We start from the raw sequence: 18,132 nt of genomic DNA, 5'->3' as shown, positions 1-18,132 counted from the left end.
CGCATGCGCGGTAGGGCACGCCTGCGGGGCCTTTCAGAGCATGCGCAGCCACGGCGTAGGGGTGGGACCTGATGCCGGCGCGGCCGCGCTCCCGGAAGTGCGCGGAGAGTGTGCCAGGGACGGCAAGTGGCTCGGCACGTGATTGCACACCAGGCAGGTGGCTTGAAGGCTCAGGCGCCCTGGAGCCGCCGGGCTCGGTGGCGGAGACTGTGTCGTCCTTGACCATCGCGGACACGTTCATTGCGGCCGGCCAGAGCCCCGCCCCGCCCCCGCCTCCCCCCCAGTTGCCTAGAAGGTTCATCTGCTCCTTCCCCGACTGCAGCGCCCATTACAACAAGGCCTGGAAGCTAGACGCGCACTTGTGCAAGCACACGGGGGAGGTAACGGGCCGTGGAGGGGCGTGGCGCCCGCCCGGGACTGGGGAGGGCGGTGGCCGCCCGCTGCCTCTGCCGGAGTGGCCTGGGGCAGGCTGCTTGGAGCCGGGTGTGCAGGGCCCGTTTAGCCAGACGTGTTCCGCCGTGGAGTCCCGGCCTTGGCTTAGGGATGGAGCTGAGAAGTGGGCAAGAAGTTATAGGACCTCTGTTGTAGGACCGCGATATTCTTGTCATGGGTTCAGGGCTTCCTAAACAACTTTCTCTTCTTTGGTCTTAATCCCTGTCAAACACCTCCCGATAATCTGTGCATCTGTACACGCGCTGAAAGTCAGACACCCCCTCTAAGCACCCGCCTCCTGCAGCTGGCACAGAGGGTAACACAGTGCCGGGGCTGTGCTAGAAGCACGTGTTCTTTCCTAACTCATTACGAGGGAGCTGAGAACACCACAGCCAGGCTTCTGCTGCCGCAGACCAAGGACTAGATAGGAAGAAGCAGAAAAGTAGAGCCAAGACAGGACCAGGAACCAGTGGGAAGGAAGGATCTAGCCGCGCAAATAGGCAGAGAACTGTGAAGGGAGCCAGTGGCCTTTGGGATGGGAAGGCAGCAGGTGGGATTAGGTGAGGAGATGGGACTAGGTGAGGCCTGAGTGGAAGGCCCGCTGGGATCATCTACGGACCAGGATAAGCGTTTGGATTTTATTTTGAGGGCAGTGGAGGCCTTGGGGGATGGCAGATAAGGTGATGTGATGTAGCAGTCTGTTGCAGGTGAGGAAAACAAGACTCAACTGGCCAAGGAATCTGTTGAAAACAGTTTCCCAGTTTTCTAGAAGGCTCATAATTTCTTAAGCCAGGGCCTGCGTCACTGCCCTTGCTCCTTATGTTTACCCTAACTTAAGTGTCACCTTCTCCGTGTGTGTTCTTGATCTCCATCCTCACTCTCTCCAGCATTTGGAGGCTGGCATTCCTTTCCTTGGGCCCTCTCCTCTAGCTCTTTTGCGCTTCCTTTTGGTGTTTTTCCCCCAGCTCCTCTTCTGTTCTCATGCTTATGCACCCATCAGTCCTACTCTTTCACTGCCTTCACTCCTAACATCCTGTGTGCCCTACCTCCCTGTTCTTCCTCTCGCCCATTCTGTCCCTCCACATTCCAGGCTCTGTTACCAGTATGTTCAAAGTAGAGCTCACCTTCGTTTTTAGAACTGCACTACTGTATTTGGATATTGGCACTGGCATCTTCTTCATACAGGTTGGAAAACTTAGAGTCATCTTTGTTGTCCCAGACCTCACACAGTGGTTAACTTGACAACTGTTATCGCCGTGACTGGCAGTGAGAAGGTTCTGTGGCTCTGCCCCTGGTTATACAGCTCACCTGTGTCTTCTTGTCCACTGGCTTCCTTCCAAGCACTCTGACTGGGGTGTTGGTTCTGACCTCTTGTGTGTCATGGGGAAATGCCTTCCAGATGGATACACCAAACTGGTGTTTTGGGGCATGTTATGGCTTTCTCTAAAGATTCAGGATGGAATCTGGCCTTCCACCTCCTGGACCGGAATGGAGGGTGCAGTTAAGAGTTGTGAGTTGCTTTCTTTGCTTTTCCCTGACACCCTGTCATTTCAGATATGACACATTTTCCTGTAGCTGTGCCTGACATTTTCTTAGCACAAATACTGGACTTGTCCAGATGCAGCAGAACCTGCTCCTTCCTCTGCCCTAGGCTGCCTTTGGACTGTGAAACCGTGCTGTGGTGGGGATGTGTGCAGACAGGCTGGGCTCATGCCAAAGTGATCTTGAAGCGGGGCTTACTGGGGAAGCCTGCAGCTATTAGGAGCAGATTAGCAATGCTGTTCCTGAGAAGGCTGCCTGCTTATTTCAGATGTTATGCTTGGGCCAAAATTTTGCTACAGTGACTTTGTGTGTTGTGACATTTATATTGTGTAAGTTCATGTAGGAAAACTGGATCTTGCCTAGGTATAGCAGGTACTTAACTTCCTGAGTGGAAATTGTTTCTGGAGAGGGGGGTTATGGTTTTGCCTGTTAGACATTATAGGCTTTTAAGTAATACCAGAGTTACTAACTCTCCAGGTCAGGACTGACATGTTTTTTCTTTTCTTCCTGCTAGAGGCCGTTTGCTTGTGACTATGAAGGCTGTAGCAAGGCCTTCGTCAGGGACTACCATCTGAGTCGCCATGTCCTGATTCACACTGGGGAAAAGCCGTTTGTGTGAGTAGAGGACTGACTCTAGGTCTTTGGAGGGGTTGTGTTTGGCGTATAGACCTGGTGAGGTGAGTGCTAAGTCACAGGATCGAGGATGTGAAGCTGCTTGCATCATAAAGAAGGGGTTTTCAATGTGAAAAGAGAGAAGGGGTTCTGTGGGTCATTTGTGTAATAAATTTGGGACTCAGTTATTGTGAAGTTCTCTGGAGTATATACTTCCCTTTCCCTTTAAAATACATAGTAAATGAGAAGCTGGACGTGGTGGTGCACCTGTAATCCCAGCACCCGGGAGGCTGAGGCAGGAGGATCATAAGTTTGAGGCTACTCTAACAATAGACTCTGTCTCACCCAATAATAACACATGAAAATAAAATAGAAATACATAGAAAGTAAGTGAGAAACATACTAGATGGAAAGCAGTTCCCTGGAAAATGCCTGCCTCCGTTTTGTCAGGAATTATATGAACTGCCCAGCCTTTATAAGCAATATGAGCATGAAGAGACAGAACTTTTAGTAATTTAGCCCTTATTTCCTAAAACTAAGCCTCACACCTCCATTGTAAGAGTTTTAATTTCATTCTCATAGGAGTTGCTGGCTATTTCTGAAAGGTGGAGCTACTGCCTTCCTATCTGCTACTAAAAAGCAGTGGATTTCAAACTTAGGGTGCCACAGAATCACCCAAAGAGCCTGTTAGACACAAGCTTCAGAGGGTGTGGGTGGGAGCTCAGTAGTAGAGCATGTTCTTAGCATGAGTGAGGCTTTGGTTTTGATCTCCAGATCTGACCCAGCCGAGAGTTTTACTCAGTAGATGTGTGGTGGGGCCTGAGAACCAGCATTTCTACCAGGTTCCCAGGTGATGCTGTTGGTCTGGCTTTGAGAACCACTAAATAATAAAAGTTTTCCCCGAGGAAACAGACCTAATAGCTGTCCAGAGCTATATGTAGGACACTAACAGGAAACAGTTGTGTAGCAGGATTTCACATGTTAAGATTTAATATTGTAATCTTCTATGAGATAATTCTTTGGTCAGCAATGTTTCTGGTGAATGTGAAATGTCTCATGTCTCATAAGGTCCTGAGAAAGGTGAGTTCTTGATACAGATCAGACTTCACTGTCATTTTCCACTGGGGAGCTATCCGCTCTGTGGAGGACGAATCAGTCAGGCCTATCCTACCAGCACACTAGTGAGCAGGAATGGGGTGAATAACTGAAGGTGGCTGTTTCAGTCCCTGTTCAAGTACACAGTACTTGTCAAAATCAATGACCCTATGTGACACTTATTTTTTATTTTGGAATATAGTCTACCTAGACCTGCAAAGAGTAACCAAAATAGCTTGCAAAGTCACATTGAGATGTGGTTTTTGACCTGGAGGTTTCACTTTGGGAACTCACGGGTACACAGCAAAAATAAGTACAGGTCTGTGTACACTGTTACTAGTAGCAAAATGTTAGACTCAACCCAAATGCTCATCAGTAAGGACAGGTTAAACTATATGGACAAAACAGAACACTATACAGCTACAAAAACAAATGCAGATGGTCTCTATAAGATCATAAGAAAAACCACCATGCAGCTGGAGGCATGGGTCAAGCAGGACAGCACCTGCCTAGCAAGCATGAAGCCGTGAGTTTAAACCCCAGCATTGCCAAAATTACAAAAAAAAAAAAAAAAAAAAAGTAAAAAATCCCACCATGCAGAAGGTCTTCTGTACAGGGCTGCCTTTCTGTATAAAATAGCAGGGAAGAAACCGTATCTGTGTTTGCTCTTGTTTGTATACCTAAAAGTTACATAACCGAGCTAGACATGTTTCATCTGCCTTGAGGTGGAGGGTGCTGGTTGGGTGGGAGCTGGGATGGGAGGAAACACCGTGCAGCTTGATCCTTTTTATGCTTGTTGAGTTCTGAATGAAGTGACTGTACTGTACTAAACCTTAAAGGGAAAACAGGGCTGGATCCAGATGCACAGGACGACATGGATCCGTGAGGGTCATTGCCGCTGGAACACTCGGTGGTGGTCTCTTCCAGCTTGCTCCAGCTTAGCCCTCCCTCTTTAGCTCCAGGTCACTGGCTCGCTGGTCAGTGTGACTTGGTTCTCTGGGTTTTCTCTAATTGCACATAACCAAATTTATTCACAGTTCAAACTGTGCTCCCCTCTCTTTGATCTTCTGCTCCCTTGTCCTGTCTGGGTAAGTGGTATTGTGGTCTGTGCAGGGACCCACATAAAGGTAAGGCAACTCCCTCATTCTTCTCTCCCGTTCCCTGTTGTGCAGAGGTCATCAGGTTCTTATTTTACCCCTCGAATCCTCCACAGCTGTCCTATTACAGGCCATCAGTCCTCACTCAGTGCCTGGACAGTTGTCTCTGCCTGACTGGCCTTTTCTTGTATCATGCATAGGTGGTTTCTCTTAAAACTGGTGGTTTTGAGCTCTGCTACATGAAGGTTCCTAGTGTGTCATGCAGTAGCCTGTGTGATTTGGCCTTTTTCTGCTTCTCTTGCCCCATGTGCTTGACTCAGACAGAAGGTGTGGTCCAGCCATGGTTACCTAATACCACCCTCACCCTAATTTGCCAGGATCCTTTTGCCTTTGCACCTGCTGTTTGGTTCCTGTCAGTACTTCCTCACCCTGTTCTCCTGCCCCATACTTGTGTTGAGTTAGATGCCTTCATCAGGTTTAGAGTTAAGAATGACAGGAAACAGCACAAGAGGCTTAAACAAAACAGGCTCTTTTTAGTCCTGTATAGCTGAAATGCACAAGTCAGAAGTGTAAGGGCTGGGCTGCTCCAAGCTCTTCAGTGACCTGGGCTCCTCCTGTATGGTCTCTGCCATGCTCAGCTTGGGGCTTCAACATTAGTTTCCAGGCTGCCTGCTGTAGCCCAGACAGTTGCATCAGCATTCCTGTTGGCAAGGAGGGGTAAGAAGCCTGCTATCTTCTTTTAGGTGGCCGCTGTGGGAGCTGTGCAGAATACACTGGACTTATCCACATGGCCACCTGTCCGGCCAACACTAGTACTCTATCCCTGCGGTCAGGGCTTCTGGTGGTCTCTGCCACAGTATCCCTCCCATGTGTTCCCATGGGCCTTGGTCTGCACCTCCCACTGTCGCTAACTGCTGGTCTCTCGCTTCCCTCACCTACCCTGGGGTGCACAGTGCCTGATTAGGAGTGTTGCTCAGCATCACCAGTGAACAGTAACTGAGACTGAAACTTGGAAAGGAAGTCCTGCTTCATCACTCAGGCTTATGAGAAGGTTCTTCACAAAGGATTTCGGTCATTCAAGGCCAAGATGGCAACACAAGGAGAACTACAATGACTTGGTGATATGCCAAGGGCATAATAGTTTATGGTTCTGCTCCACGTGTCTGTTTTACCTCTAATGACAGGCTGAAACCAGTTTCTTGAGATCTTTTTTCAAATGCAGTTTATAGTAACATTTCATGCAAAATTAAGATATTAGACTCTAAACTGAGACTAATTGAACTTAAGTGTGATTGGAGCCTGAGCAGGGGTTAGCCGTTGGGACTGGTGCTTTTCACTGTTCCTTTTGCCAGTGTATAGAGGATGTCTGATGCAGCGTTTAATGTCAGAGATTGAAGATGAAGAAGCATCTTGTTATATGATAGTCAAATCAACGTTGAGAGGTGTATATGGTATGGCTTAACATTTTGGCATTGTGGATCGAACCCAGGGCTTTGCACATGCTAAGCACATGCTTTTCCACCCCCAGTTCACTTTGACTTTACTAAAAATTCTTTTAGGGCTGGAGGCGTGGCTCAAGTAGTAGGGCACCTCTCTAGCACATGCAAAGCCCTGACTGAGTTCAAACCCTAGTACTGCCCAAAAAACCAAACACACAAAAAACTATTGTATACTATTCTTTGGAATAATTAGCTTTTATAAACTACTAGGATAAACACATCTTGAAACTTCTCTTCCCTTGGTTTGTTAATATTTTGGCTTATACAATTTCTTACAGATGTACAGCTAGTGGCTGCGATCAGAAATTCAACACAAAGTCAAACTTGAAAAAACACTTTGAACGCAAACATGAAAACCAACAAAAACAGTATGTAGTAAGTAAGATTTTATATTCTTAAATCTTCTAAATATTTTTACATTTACTCCCTACATTTCTAAAATTTTCATCAACCAGATTTTGTTGTCAGATACTGAAATTTAGCCTGGCACTGGCTATCCCAATCAAAGGTTTTATTTCATAAGTAACCATTGTCCTATTAAAGTGCATTATTGGATGACTACCCCAATGGAAGCATTTTTCAATGTTACTGATCTTTAAAACTTCTTGACATTAGATAGAATTTTACAGAGGTGAGTGAGTGAAAGTAGCAATTAATTTTATCTATTTCTATGAACTGTTAATTCTTTGGTTTTCCTCAAGACTAACAGACCTTTTCTAAACAGTGCAGTTTTGAAGGCTGTGAGAAGGCCTTTAAGAAACACCAGCAGCTGAAAGTCCATCAGAGCCAGCATACAAATGAGCCACTGTTCAGGTGGGTGCTTCCCATGGCTGGACATCACTGAAATTCTAGAATTCAGATCAAAATGCAAAGATTGGGAGCAAGGGACCTGACACAGCTTCCTAGCCAAGGCCTTCCCGCTGATGTATGGTGCATGTCCGTTTATGTATTAGGGCATTTGAAAAGTTGCATTTTGTTTTTGTTTCTATAAAGAAAACTTAATGAGTTTCAGAATAATGTGTGAGATTATTGCAGTCGTGCTTAAGCCTGATGGGAAGGCTAAGAACCTATGTACTCAAATAGAACCTATTCAGTTTTATGGTCATTGTGAAGATATGACTTGTTCTTTTCCTATAGACCAAAAGTACTTGGACTCAGCCTGCAGCTAGAGGGTTTGCTGAGGACACAAAAGGGTGGCTGGACATGATGGGATAGAGGTACGCAGGGCCAGGAGGGATCCTCACTGCCTTGTGCTGGTGGCTCCCTATGCAGCTTGATTGGCCAATGCCCTCTCCTGGCTTGCACAGACTGCCCTTGGCCCTGGTGTTTCTGCAGTGGTAGTGCTATCCTTTGTTGGTCTGTGGCTTATCCTTGTGCTGCCAGTGGATTTAGCACTGAAGGGATACATACATTTTTTGAGTGTTTTCTTGGTGAGCTAGGAATCTAGCGTGTGCTTTTCATTGCTTATCTGTGGCTCCTGCATCTGCCACTGTTTCTTATCTGCACAACCCCTGTGCAGCATCTTTAGGCATGCTAGACACAGTTCAGGATGGCTCAAGTGTTTAGCTAAGCCAAGTCAACCTCTTGAAGTACCATTCTGTAGCCATGATAGCAGAGTATATTTTCAGAGATACGAAGATGAAAAGTGTTCACTTTGGTCACATAAACAAAAGAAATACTATGGCTGTTTTGTTTCAAATTGTTTTGCTCCAAAGCTGGTCCAGTAACTTGATTTGGTCTACATTTTTACCTTATTTTTATATAACTGGCTTGGTTATGGGAATGGCGAGTCTTTGGTGGGAGAAATGGGACAGAGTACTGTTTACCCTAACCAGAGTCCTCTGTGGAAATGGATCAGCTAATACTTCATGTGTTGTAATTCAGGTGTACCCAGGAGGGATGCGGGAAGCACTTCACCTCACCCAGCAGGCTGAAACGACATGGGAAGGTCCATGAGGGTATGTATGGACAGTCCTGTGTGTGCCCACACAGTATGCCCGTCAGTAACATGCTGCCGGTAGGTTGTGTTTAATGTTTTGACTACTCCATGCTTTCTAATCTGTTCCATGGTCATGTTGAGGAGGTAGGAGTTATGTTAGGCAAGACATATGCTTATTCAGTCTTGTTCTCTTGTCCAAAGAGGCATCACCTATATCTGTTCTACATCATCAATGCTGTTCAAACTTACTGTTGTTCACAAGTGCCTGGTTATGCTATATACTTAGGAATGGGTTTATACTCTAGCCAAGACTTCGCTTCCATACCTGTTCCATTTTCCTGGTTAGCCATTCAGAAAGCTTGGATAATAGTTTGAAGTTTTCAAAGTAGTGAGATTTAACTTAACAACAACAAACGTTTGATTCCATTAGCTACTTGTATCTATTATCTGTTTCCATAAGGAATTTCTGATATCTATACTTCAATTGCCTAGTCCCTAAAATTTGTGATTCTTGTTTTTTCAACAGGAGACCAGTGAGCAAAAATTTGAGGAAACCACATTCTTTTTAGTTCCTAGCGGTTGAAATTCAGCCTGGCTTTTACATTGACTGATTAACCCAATTCTGATGCTTTGCACATGTCCATTTCTGTCAGAGTTGTTCTGTGTTCTCCTCATCTATTTTCTTCTGTAGCTATACCTTACTCTTTTGCAGTATGGAACTAAACTAGAGGTGATGGAGTGTAGGAAGGAGGCACTATAGCTCCTGAGATTTGGTGTTGGTGGTCTGCCAAGGACAAAGAGTCTGGTGACACTCTTCCTAAGGGAAAAAGAGGCAAGCCTAAGAATAGGCAGGGGAAGGGAACATAAACAGGGGGCCAGCGGGGAGCAGCTGGAGTCCATACATGCTGGACAAGGAGAGAAAGGCCTCCTTCCTGTGCCCCTTCCTGTGCAGTTGTGTATTTCACTGTAACATAAACCTTTCCTCATTTTTATTCTCACCTCTTGAGTCCAACAGAATAGAATATTATTGGGAGAGAGAAAGATTTTATATATATATATACATACATATATATGTATGTATATATATATATAAAAAGTTCCTATTTTGTACTGCATATTCAGAACAGGCAATGCACCCATCTTTTATTTTTTAAAACAGGCTATATATGTCCAAAGGGATGTTCTTTTGTTGCAAAAACATGGACAGAACTTCTGAAACATGTGAGAGAAACCCATAAAGGTAAGGCAGACATATGAAAGGCATGGTTGAAATATTTGATGATGGTATTTGACTGATGTAAGTGCTTTGAAAGAGTGAAATACACTATATTGTGTTTTGTGATGTGTTGACTCTCTTGACTGGAGAGCAGAACCGTGCTGGTACCGCTGTGCACTTAGCATGCTTAAAGGTTCTGGAAGTCTCCAGTGAACAGTCTTGGGAGGCATTAGTACTTGTGGGACTGCTTGGGACAAGGAAGGACTCTGTATGGACAATATCCCATTTTCCTCACCTGCCCAGTTACCATGCTGAAAAACACTGCTCCTTAACAAGTAGAACAGCCAAGGAGCTTGGAAATGATACAGGAATTTAGGAGGATCAAGACAGACCTCCTAGCAATAAAAAGTAAAGTATCCTTGGAAATTTCTGATTTGTGTGTATTCATAGGTTTTAGTAATTGAATGTGTTATTTATGCTTTGAGATTAATTTTTCCTATATGGTAATAGCTAGGGAAGTCATTTAAACTTTGTCTACTCTACCAGAGGAAATAATATGTGAAGTATGCCAGAAAACATTTAAGCGCAAAGATTACCTTAAGCAACACATGAAAACTCATGCTCCAGAAAGAGATGTCTGTCGGTGTCCAAGAGAAGGCTGTGGTAGGACCTACACAACTATGTTCAATCTCCAGAGCCATATTCTTTCTTTCCACGAGGAAAAGCGCCCTTTTGTATGTGAACATGCTGGCTGTGGCAAAACGTTTGCAATGAAAGTAAGTGCTCCCCTGCCTCATTCAGCCCAGACTGCTTCCACACTGGGCTCCAGGGAAAGTCCTGTGGCCTGCAGGTATGGGAAGACCAGTGAGCAGGTGCCACACTTTGTTTCTGCTGGGGAGGGTCTTCACTCATTACAGAACTTCTAGGTTTGCCAAAGCCAGTGGATCTCAAAGTGTTGCCTGGAGCAGAAGCATCAGCATCAGCTGGAAATTCATTAGAAATACAGATCCTCAAGCCCCACTCTGGCCCAGTTGAGTCAGAAGCCCTGGGGGTAGAGCCCAGGAAGCCTACTATTTTAACAAGTGCTCCAGGGACTTTTGATGTATGCTAAGTGGGAGAGCCATCATCCAGGAACTGGGAAATGGGTAACAACTGAACAACCACAGGACTCTTGGCTCTCATCTAGGTCAGGGTCAGGTGAGAATGTGACACTCAGCAAGGGCTTGTGCAATTTGCAGGCTCATGCTGGTTGGTGTCTTTAAGGCTCTTGCCATGAATTATAATAGAGACTGAGGAGAGAATTGCAGCTGCTCAGCACAGCCCAGACTATTAGGAAACACCTGTGAACTGACATGGGCAGCACTGTCATCATGGTGAGCAGCCTGGAAAGGGTTGTCAAAATCACTAAGCCAAAGACTGAAGGCAGATTCTCTCCTTAGCTCTGGTTGGGGAATTGAGTAGAAGTCAAATATCCAAACAACACATGACAAAAAGAAGGTTTACGATTTATTTAAATGTCTTATGGCATTTTCATGTTAATAGCTACCAAATGTTGAGGTCTTTAAAACAGCATTTCTCTTTTTCCTTCATTGTAGCAAAGTCTCACCAGACATGCCATTGTACATGATCCTGACAAGAAGAAAATGAAACTCAAAGTAAGTCAAAACTTACTCAGGCAAGCTCTTAACTTTAAAACCAACACTATTAACAGCTAGTCCAGTCTATAGAATATTCCCAACTGCTTTGCTGTGCATGTGTCTGCCCCAATGTCGCTGTGCACAACTATTGTAAAACAGATGATTTTGGTTTTGAATTCTACTTGTCTCTCTTCCTTATTCCCAAAGGTAAAACGTTCTCATGAAAAACGGAGTTTGGCATCTCGCCTCAGTGGATACATCCCTCCTAAAATGAAACAGGAGCAAGACTCATCTTTGTCTAACAATGGAGACACACAGCATTGTGTGGAAGATAAAGTGCTCTCCACAGTTGCAATACTTACTCTCCACTAGGAATCACCTGGCCTCTTCTAAGGCTGGAGGTGTGGCTCAAGAGGTAGAGCATCTGCTTTGCAAGTGTGCAGCCCTGAGTTCAAACTCCAGTCCCACCAAAAAAAACAAACAAAAAAACCAGAACTTAAAAAACCTATTTTTCTTTATTAAAATTACTGATGGAGAACATCTGATTCCCTGTCATTTCCATTTTCTTTGTTCAAAGTGTCTCTTTGCTGGGTCTCTTGAGCCTCTCTATGTGTCTTCTCTTCTTTCTTGCTCAGATGACGAAGAACACATGTTAAGGCTGTTCCTCCTTTAATGGCTTGTGGCCTGGTTGAGAAGGTGGCTGTTTCAGGCATTGTCTGGAGTATTTGGTTAAGTATCTCCTCCTAAAAAGGAAAACAGTCCAAGATTAATTTAAAATCAGCACTTTTGATGTTTTGTAGTGTTGATACTCAAACATGCACAAAATCCAGCATCCTTCAATTGCTGCTATTTAAATGATTTCCTACTAAATTCAAATATCTGGTTAACTGATTGAAATCTGTATAGTAAGTCCATGTAACTAACACAAGAAAAGGCTTGATGTTCCACCACTCTGCCACAGCTACATTTGACGGCAGCCTGCCCTCTCTCAAAAACACAAGCTCTGGATTTGGGCCTTGGCATTATGCCTCTTCTAAAAGTTGCTGCCCAGTACAGTTCCCAACACCTAATTCTCACATAGTTACTTGGGGTGATTTAAAAAAAATAGAGACCTGGGGCTCCAGCAGTTCTGAATCAGCTGGACTGTACTCTCAGCCTAAGTGAGTCTAACACAGCTGCACTGTCATAAAGTTATCAACTTCAGAGGTGGGACAGACAGCCCATAAACTCCCTAGGATTTTAAACTGTAACATTATCTAGAAAACAGTTCAGCTGTTTCTTGTAAGCACTAAGAGACAACCTGCAAAGAAGTTGTTCTTATTTTAAAGGTTAGATACTCTACACTTTGTAAAATAAGTAGTATATAGTTTCCTCATATGGCAAAAGATGTTTAATAAAAAAAATAGTATGCTTGCATTTTGAAAAACTGGAAAGCTGTTAGCATTACTAGGTAGAATTACTTAGTAATTTTCCCAGATTTTCTACAATTATATTTTTACATCAGGAAACAAAATCACAAGTAATTACTCATACCTGCTGTTACTTACCATTTTATTTTCTGGCTCATCTGTGTTTTTTCTTTTCTTTATGGTAATTTGAACTTGATGTTTTTTCTCAATCCACTGTTGAATCTGTTTACTCTTTGTGTCCAAATCATGTTGTCCAATATTTGACGAAAAAGTTACTTCCTTTGTCAGGGTTGGTCCTGGTTAGAGACATTTGGTGGCAGGACTGTTGATTAGTCAACTTGAACTGGCAACATACCTGGTAAGATCTTAAGCTGCCACAGGGGCTTTAAATGGTCCTCATCTGACTTTCAACCTCACTGGCCAGCAAATGCTTTTTTTAAGTGGGAGAGGTAGATATAAGCACACCAACTGCCTACCAAGAAAGGTTATTTAAAATCTGATAAGGTTTTTGTATCACATATAACAGAACTATAATCCAGAAGAATAACCAAGAGAAATAAAGGGCCATGAATAGGCAGTTTACAGAGAAGAAGCTCAACTGGTGGAAGAAAACACATTAACACAATAGCTGATGGTTTCTTAGCATCACAAAAATTACAGCGTGACAGTACCAAGTGTAGGTGACAGTGTAGAGAAAAATTTCATAGAAAATTATGAGAAACGAACAAAATTACATTATTAATACTTTAAGACAACTCATGTCTGAAAAAAAAATTCACATACTGCTGCTGGGAGCAACTTGACCCATTTAGGTTCATGGAACCTAGAGTATGCACAAGTGTTTATAATAATGGAAAGCTGGGTGCCAGCCCAGTGTCATGCACACAGATTAACAAATTTCATATATTCTTATGAGCTGCCATGGTGATTACAATAAATTACATGAGCATGGATCTTGCAAACTGCAGTGTGTCATCTATAACTTTCACACACTACTGTGTATGAATACATCTGTGTGCAATGAGTTTAACACTGGCTCTAACACTAAATCCATGAGAAAGAGCAGTATCACCTCTGGGGAGGGAAGTTCAACTTTTCTGTAATGGTTTGGCTTAAAAATCTGAAAAAACAGCCAGATTTGTTCATTTTGGATGATGGGTATCAAGTGTTTTAATATATTACCTTTTTTCTGTATACTTTTAAGTTTCTGAAATAAAATTTTCAAAATATCTCCCTGCTTCCTCACAACTCCTACCATTTGGGTCTGGGTTTCCATCAGAACAAAGTACTGACTGTAACTCCTCCAAGCTTCTCTACTCCATCACCATTTTTAGAGTGATATTTTGATGTCCTTATCCTCTCTAGTCTGTAAAGTATTTTTTCTTTGTGTGTGTGTGTGTGTGTGTGTGTGTGTGTGTGTGTGTGTGTGTGTGTATTTGAACTCAGGGCCTCATGCTTGCTAGGCAGGCACTCTACCACTTGAGCCACTCCACCAGCCCCTCTGGTTTGGCCCTTCTAAATACTTATGTGGCATTATAAAACAGAGCTACAGATAACATGTTCTTTCCTCAAGGCACACAGCCTCATGATGGCTGCACTGAGACCAATCTCTCACCCTTGTTCCAGTGCACATCCCACCAAGCAATCTTCCATAATGGTGAACGTTTTCTGAGAACCATGAAAAGCAAGCACATCTTCACTTAATATCCAAGTCATGGCCTTTGTGAGTCTTCACTGATAAGTGTCTGGGAAGGTAACTGGCCAAGTATGCAAGTGAGCCTTATTACCAATACTGTAATAAAGCACTGTGGCATGAAAGATGTTCTGTGAATTCCTACAGAATTTAAAAGGTGCTTGAAAAACCAAAAGGCATAGGATAGGACAATGAAGTGGGTTCCAACTCATTTCCAAATCTCATTTCATTAGTCATCAGCCACTGTGCTTGCCATAGCACTTGAAGCCAAGGCTACAGGATGGGAAAGTTTCCATCGTTTTGGTTTGTTCATGTTGTTTCTCCCTCATTAATGTACTTTTAAAGGAAGACATAGTAGAGACAGGTATCAAGAGAAAGTGAAGGAAAAAAGGAATGAATGTAAGTGAGGGATGAAAAAGGAAACAGGTTCTGGAAAATTGAGCTTTTCCAGTTTTCATTTCCCATTGTCTCAGGTACCTTGGGAAATGCCAGAATTTAAACTAATTTGTAGTCCTAAAGGATCCAGGGAGCAAACAACAAAATAACCTACCAGTTTTTGGTCTGGCCTTTTTGCTGTCTCTGAGCCTGAGCCGTTCCCGATGGATTTGCACTCCTGTCATAAGCTGGTATTCCGCGGGCTCTGAGGTGGCACTCCTCTGCACCAGCCTCAGGCCTCGCTCATCCATGAGTCTGATCGCGTCTGCCCGGTGCATGACTCCCAAGTCACTGCCCTGCTCATCAATCACACGAATGATACGCTCACTAATTTTCCTTCCGATGTTAGTAAAAGTGGTATCATTCTTTTTTTTCTTTTTCTTTTCATCCTGGGTGTCTTCAGCAGGATTAAAACCTTTTGTGTGAATTAGGTAGGTCAGTCTTGGGGCAGAAGCAATCAGGGTCAAATGTACTGGGGTTGTTTTCTGCATGACGTGTTTACTAAAACATCTTCTGATACAATTATTTTCAGTTTTCACAGTTTGTAGCATTAACCTCTTTAGAAGAAAAGCAGCCATCCTAAGAAAGTAATGAAAACATTCATTAAAATTCATTTTTCCCTGTTGTCCAATATCATGGTACATCGGCAGGGCATGTGTAAAGCTGTGAAGACTCATCTGTGAATGCTATGGAAATACTGCTCTCAAGATGACCAGACTCATGTGTGGGAAGCTGACAGCACTGAAAAGGACTTTTGAATGACTGTGACCAAACCAACTCATGGTGATACCATCCCTAGTGCAACTGGTTATAGGAGAAAACCAGCATTGAACAGTGCTCTCGTTTTTTACTTTCTTCCACTCATGATCTCATTTACTATTTTTCCCATGAATCTTATAGTGCCAACTCCAAAAGCAAAGATCATTCTGAGGGTTTTACAAGGATGCAATAAATAAAATGCCTACTGATTCATAAATGCCAATTCATAAGGTTCTAATAATTCATCAGTATATTTGATGGTATATAAAAGATAACACTGTTATAGAAGGGAAGACTCTCCAACAAGATAACTGACCCACTGTCAGAAAGGAACGACCCTGACACAAATCAAAGTGCCAACCTCAGAATCTACAAAAATCACTAACCAGGTAGGCAGGTATCACTGGCGAATGTTGACTGCAAATTAGGCATCTATGATGGTATTGATTTTACTTGATGGTGTAACACTTTAAAAGAATTTGATTTTTTAATCGCTTCTATGCCTTTATAAGTGTCTCTCACCTTCCATTCATGTTTGATAAATCACAGAAACACAGACTGAAGGAGTGAGAGGAGCCACCCATCTCACTTAGGACTCACTGAGAAATGCTAGAAATTTGAGACCTCGGACAGGTGTGACTTGTGAAGGATGACAGAGGCCAGTAGGAGGTGGCACTTCTCAAAGCATGGCCCCTGTGCCGCACGCGTGAGAATTGCCTGGGGTGTTTAAAACTAGAAATAACCTCTGGCCCTGGCTTTGGTCCCACTGGGCTGTACAACCCCCTGTCCCATTCTGCCATCATCCCTCACCCCTCATGGTAGTGAGTGAAATGAAAACAATAAACAGGATAGTAAATTGAAAGTATGGATGTGTACATTTTCACTTCCTCCTTACCTTGCTTGCTAATACCCAAATTTACAGCTCTGCCTTCATTTTCTCTCCTCAGTTCCAAACCTAAGTTCCAGACTTAACTGCCTACCCAACATTTCCACTTAGATAAGTAACTGTCATCTTCCAGTCAATATTTCCAAGATTCAGTTCTTGATTATTTGATCGACTTGCTCCCCTCCCCCCACCCCCAGCCTCCCTATTTCACAGAACAGTGACACATCCTTCTGGTTGTTCAGGCCAAAGACATCAAAGACATTCTGGATTCTGTTTTCTCTCAATGACCCTCCAACAAATTTTACTGTTCTACCTGCAAATTGTATCCTATATCCAGCCCTTCTCACCTCCTCATTGCCATCACCCGGCTCAAAACCCACCATCATCACTCACCTGGATCACAGTGTGAGTTCCTCTACCCTCCCCACCAACATCTCTTTATTCCTGCCTGTGCTTCTGGAATTAATAACCTTTTAAAATGTGTATGTCAGGGCTGAGGATGTGGCTTAGTGGCTGAACACTTGCCTAGCATGTGTGAGGCCTTGGGTTCCATTACCAGCTGCACAAAAATAAACGAATGAATGGATGGATGGACAGGATGGTAAACATCATATCATGTCCCTTCTGTGCTCGCAACCCTGCCTGCTGGCTCCCATCTCACTCCAGGTAAGAGCCAAGTCCATGTGACGACCTGCTGTTCCTCTGTAATGCAGCCCAGCTGCCTCCTACTGTTTCCTAGAAACACTAAACATGTCCCTTCTCTGGGTCCCTTTCCCTGAAACACTCTTCCCTCAGGCAGCTGGGGAGGGTTCACAAACTTCAGGTCTCTGCTCAAATTTGGCAAGAGCTTCCCTGACCTCTCATACCCCATCACTTTCAAGCCCACTACCTGGCCTTTTTAACAACTCCATCATGTTTACCCCTGCATGACACATTGCCTGTGTATTTGCACAGATGTTCATTATCTTTCCTCACTGTAATGTAAGCTTCATGAGATAACAGAATTTGGCTATTTTGTTCACTACTGTGCTCCCCAATGAGCCAAGGGCCCATTCAATATGTCCTTGCTAAACAGACGTATGGGCAAAGGAAACAGCCATGGAGGCATGGCAGTACCTGCAACATGTGACTTCTAAGCCTCAGATGTACCACTCCCCACCAGCACACACCATACTGACAAGCTGCACCTTTCACATTCCTAGCTGGCATTTCTGATGTCACCAGCCTTCATGAGGATTCACAGTCACTGTAATGAGGATTCAGTACAGTGAATGGGATAAGTTAATACATAGTTGTCGCTTAGCTGGGAACTCCAGCTATAGATGTTGTAAAAGTCTAAGCGGGGAGCAAGCTAGATTTTAAAGAACTGAAATACTTGCTATTTAATAATAATAATTTAAAAAGTCAGATCTTTATTAGTGGAAGAAACCCCTATGTCAGTCAGCTGTCTGTCAACACATACACAGAGACACAACTTATAAAGAGAAAAGGTTTATTTTGACTCTCAGTTTTGGAGGTTTCAGTCCATGATCAGTTGACCCTATTGCTTCCAGGCCTAGGGCATCATGGTCAGAGCACACAGTGAAGCAAAACCACTCACCCCACGGCCAGGAACCAAAGAGAAAGGGGAAGGCTGGAGTGCATGATCCCCTTGGAAAGCACACCTTCAGTGACCTAATAGTCTCTCAGTAGGTCTCACCTCTTAAAGGTTTCACCAAATTGTAGACCGTTCAAGACCCAAACTACAGCAGTCCCCCAAACCAAAAGCAGAATCCAAAGCAATCAAAAAAGAATGTGTTCTCGTTCATCATCGCAAAAAATGGTAGCAACATCAAGTCCCCAATTTTACTAAGCACCGAAGTACTAGATAATAGTGAACTA

At 43.7% G+C, this 18,132-nt stretch overlaps 2 protein-coding genes across 4 annotated transcripts in view; one reads left to right on the top strand and one right to left on the bottom strand.

Moving 5' to 3' along the window:
* Nucleotides 1–60: 60 nt before the first annotated feature.
* Gtf3a (general transcription factor IIIA) lies at nt 61–11,614 on the top strand. The gene is made up of 9 exons (XM_020176830.2): nt 61–380; nt 2,489–2,589; nt 6,556–6,652; nt 7,002–7,090; nt 8,162–8,235; nt 9,376–9,456; nt 9,979–10,208; nt 11,028–11,087; nt 11,277–11,614. The coding sequence occupies exons 1-9, from the start codon at nt 72–74 to the stop codon at nt 11,439–11,441; spliced, it is 1,206 nt and encodes a 401-aa protein (XP_020032419.2). The 5' UTR covers nt 61–71; the 3' UTR covers nt 11,442–11,614.
* Mtif3 (mitochondrial translational initiation factor 3) overlaps nt 11,566–18,132 on the bottom strand; it is a 13,729-nt gene continuing 7,162 nt past the window's right edge. For all 3 annotated transcript variants that reach the window (XM_074043646.1, XM_020176811.2, XM_020176812.2), the window contains exons 2-4: nt 14,722–15,185; nt 12,617–12,774; nt 11,566–11,812 (exon numbers count right to left, since the gene is read on the bottom strand). In XM_074043646.1, coding sequence (XP_073899747.1) covers nt 11,594–11,812; nt 12,617–12,774; nt 14,722–15,184 — 840 coding nt within the window. In that variant the 5' untranslated portion in view covers nt 15,185 and the 3' untranslated portion in view covers nt 11,566–11,593. The remainder of the gene's footprint in view (nt 11,813–12,616; nt 12,775–14,721; nt 15,186–18,132) is intronic.

The sequence above is a fragment of the Castor canadensis genome, chromosome 10 (genome assembly GCF_047511655.1).
Source record: "Castor canadensis chromosome 10, mCasCan1.hap1v2, whole genome shotgun sequence".
Classification (NCBI taxonomy): domain Eukaryota; kingdom Metazoa; phylum Chordata; class Mammalia; order Rodentia; family Castoridae; genus Castor; species Castor canadensis.
Note: the sequence above shows the minus strand (reverse complement) of the source record. Positions and strands in the feature narration are given on the sequence as shown.

Coding starts and splice junctions, on each gene's coding strand:
- Gtf3a (XM_020176830.2), top strand. CDS start 72: ATGCCGGCGCGGCCGCGCTCCCGGAAGTGCGCGGAGAGTGTGCCAGGG. Junction 8,236..9,375: donor ACATGGGAAGGTCCATGAGG/GTATGTATGGAC, acceptor TTTTTAAAACAG/GCTATATATGTCCAAAGGGA. Junction 9,457..9,978: donor TGTGAGAGAAACCCATAAAG/GTAAGGCAGACA, acceptor CTACTCTACCAG/AGGAAATAATATGTGAAGTA.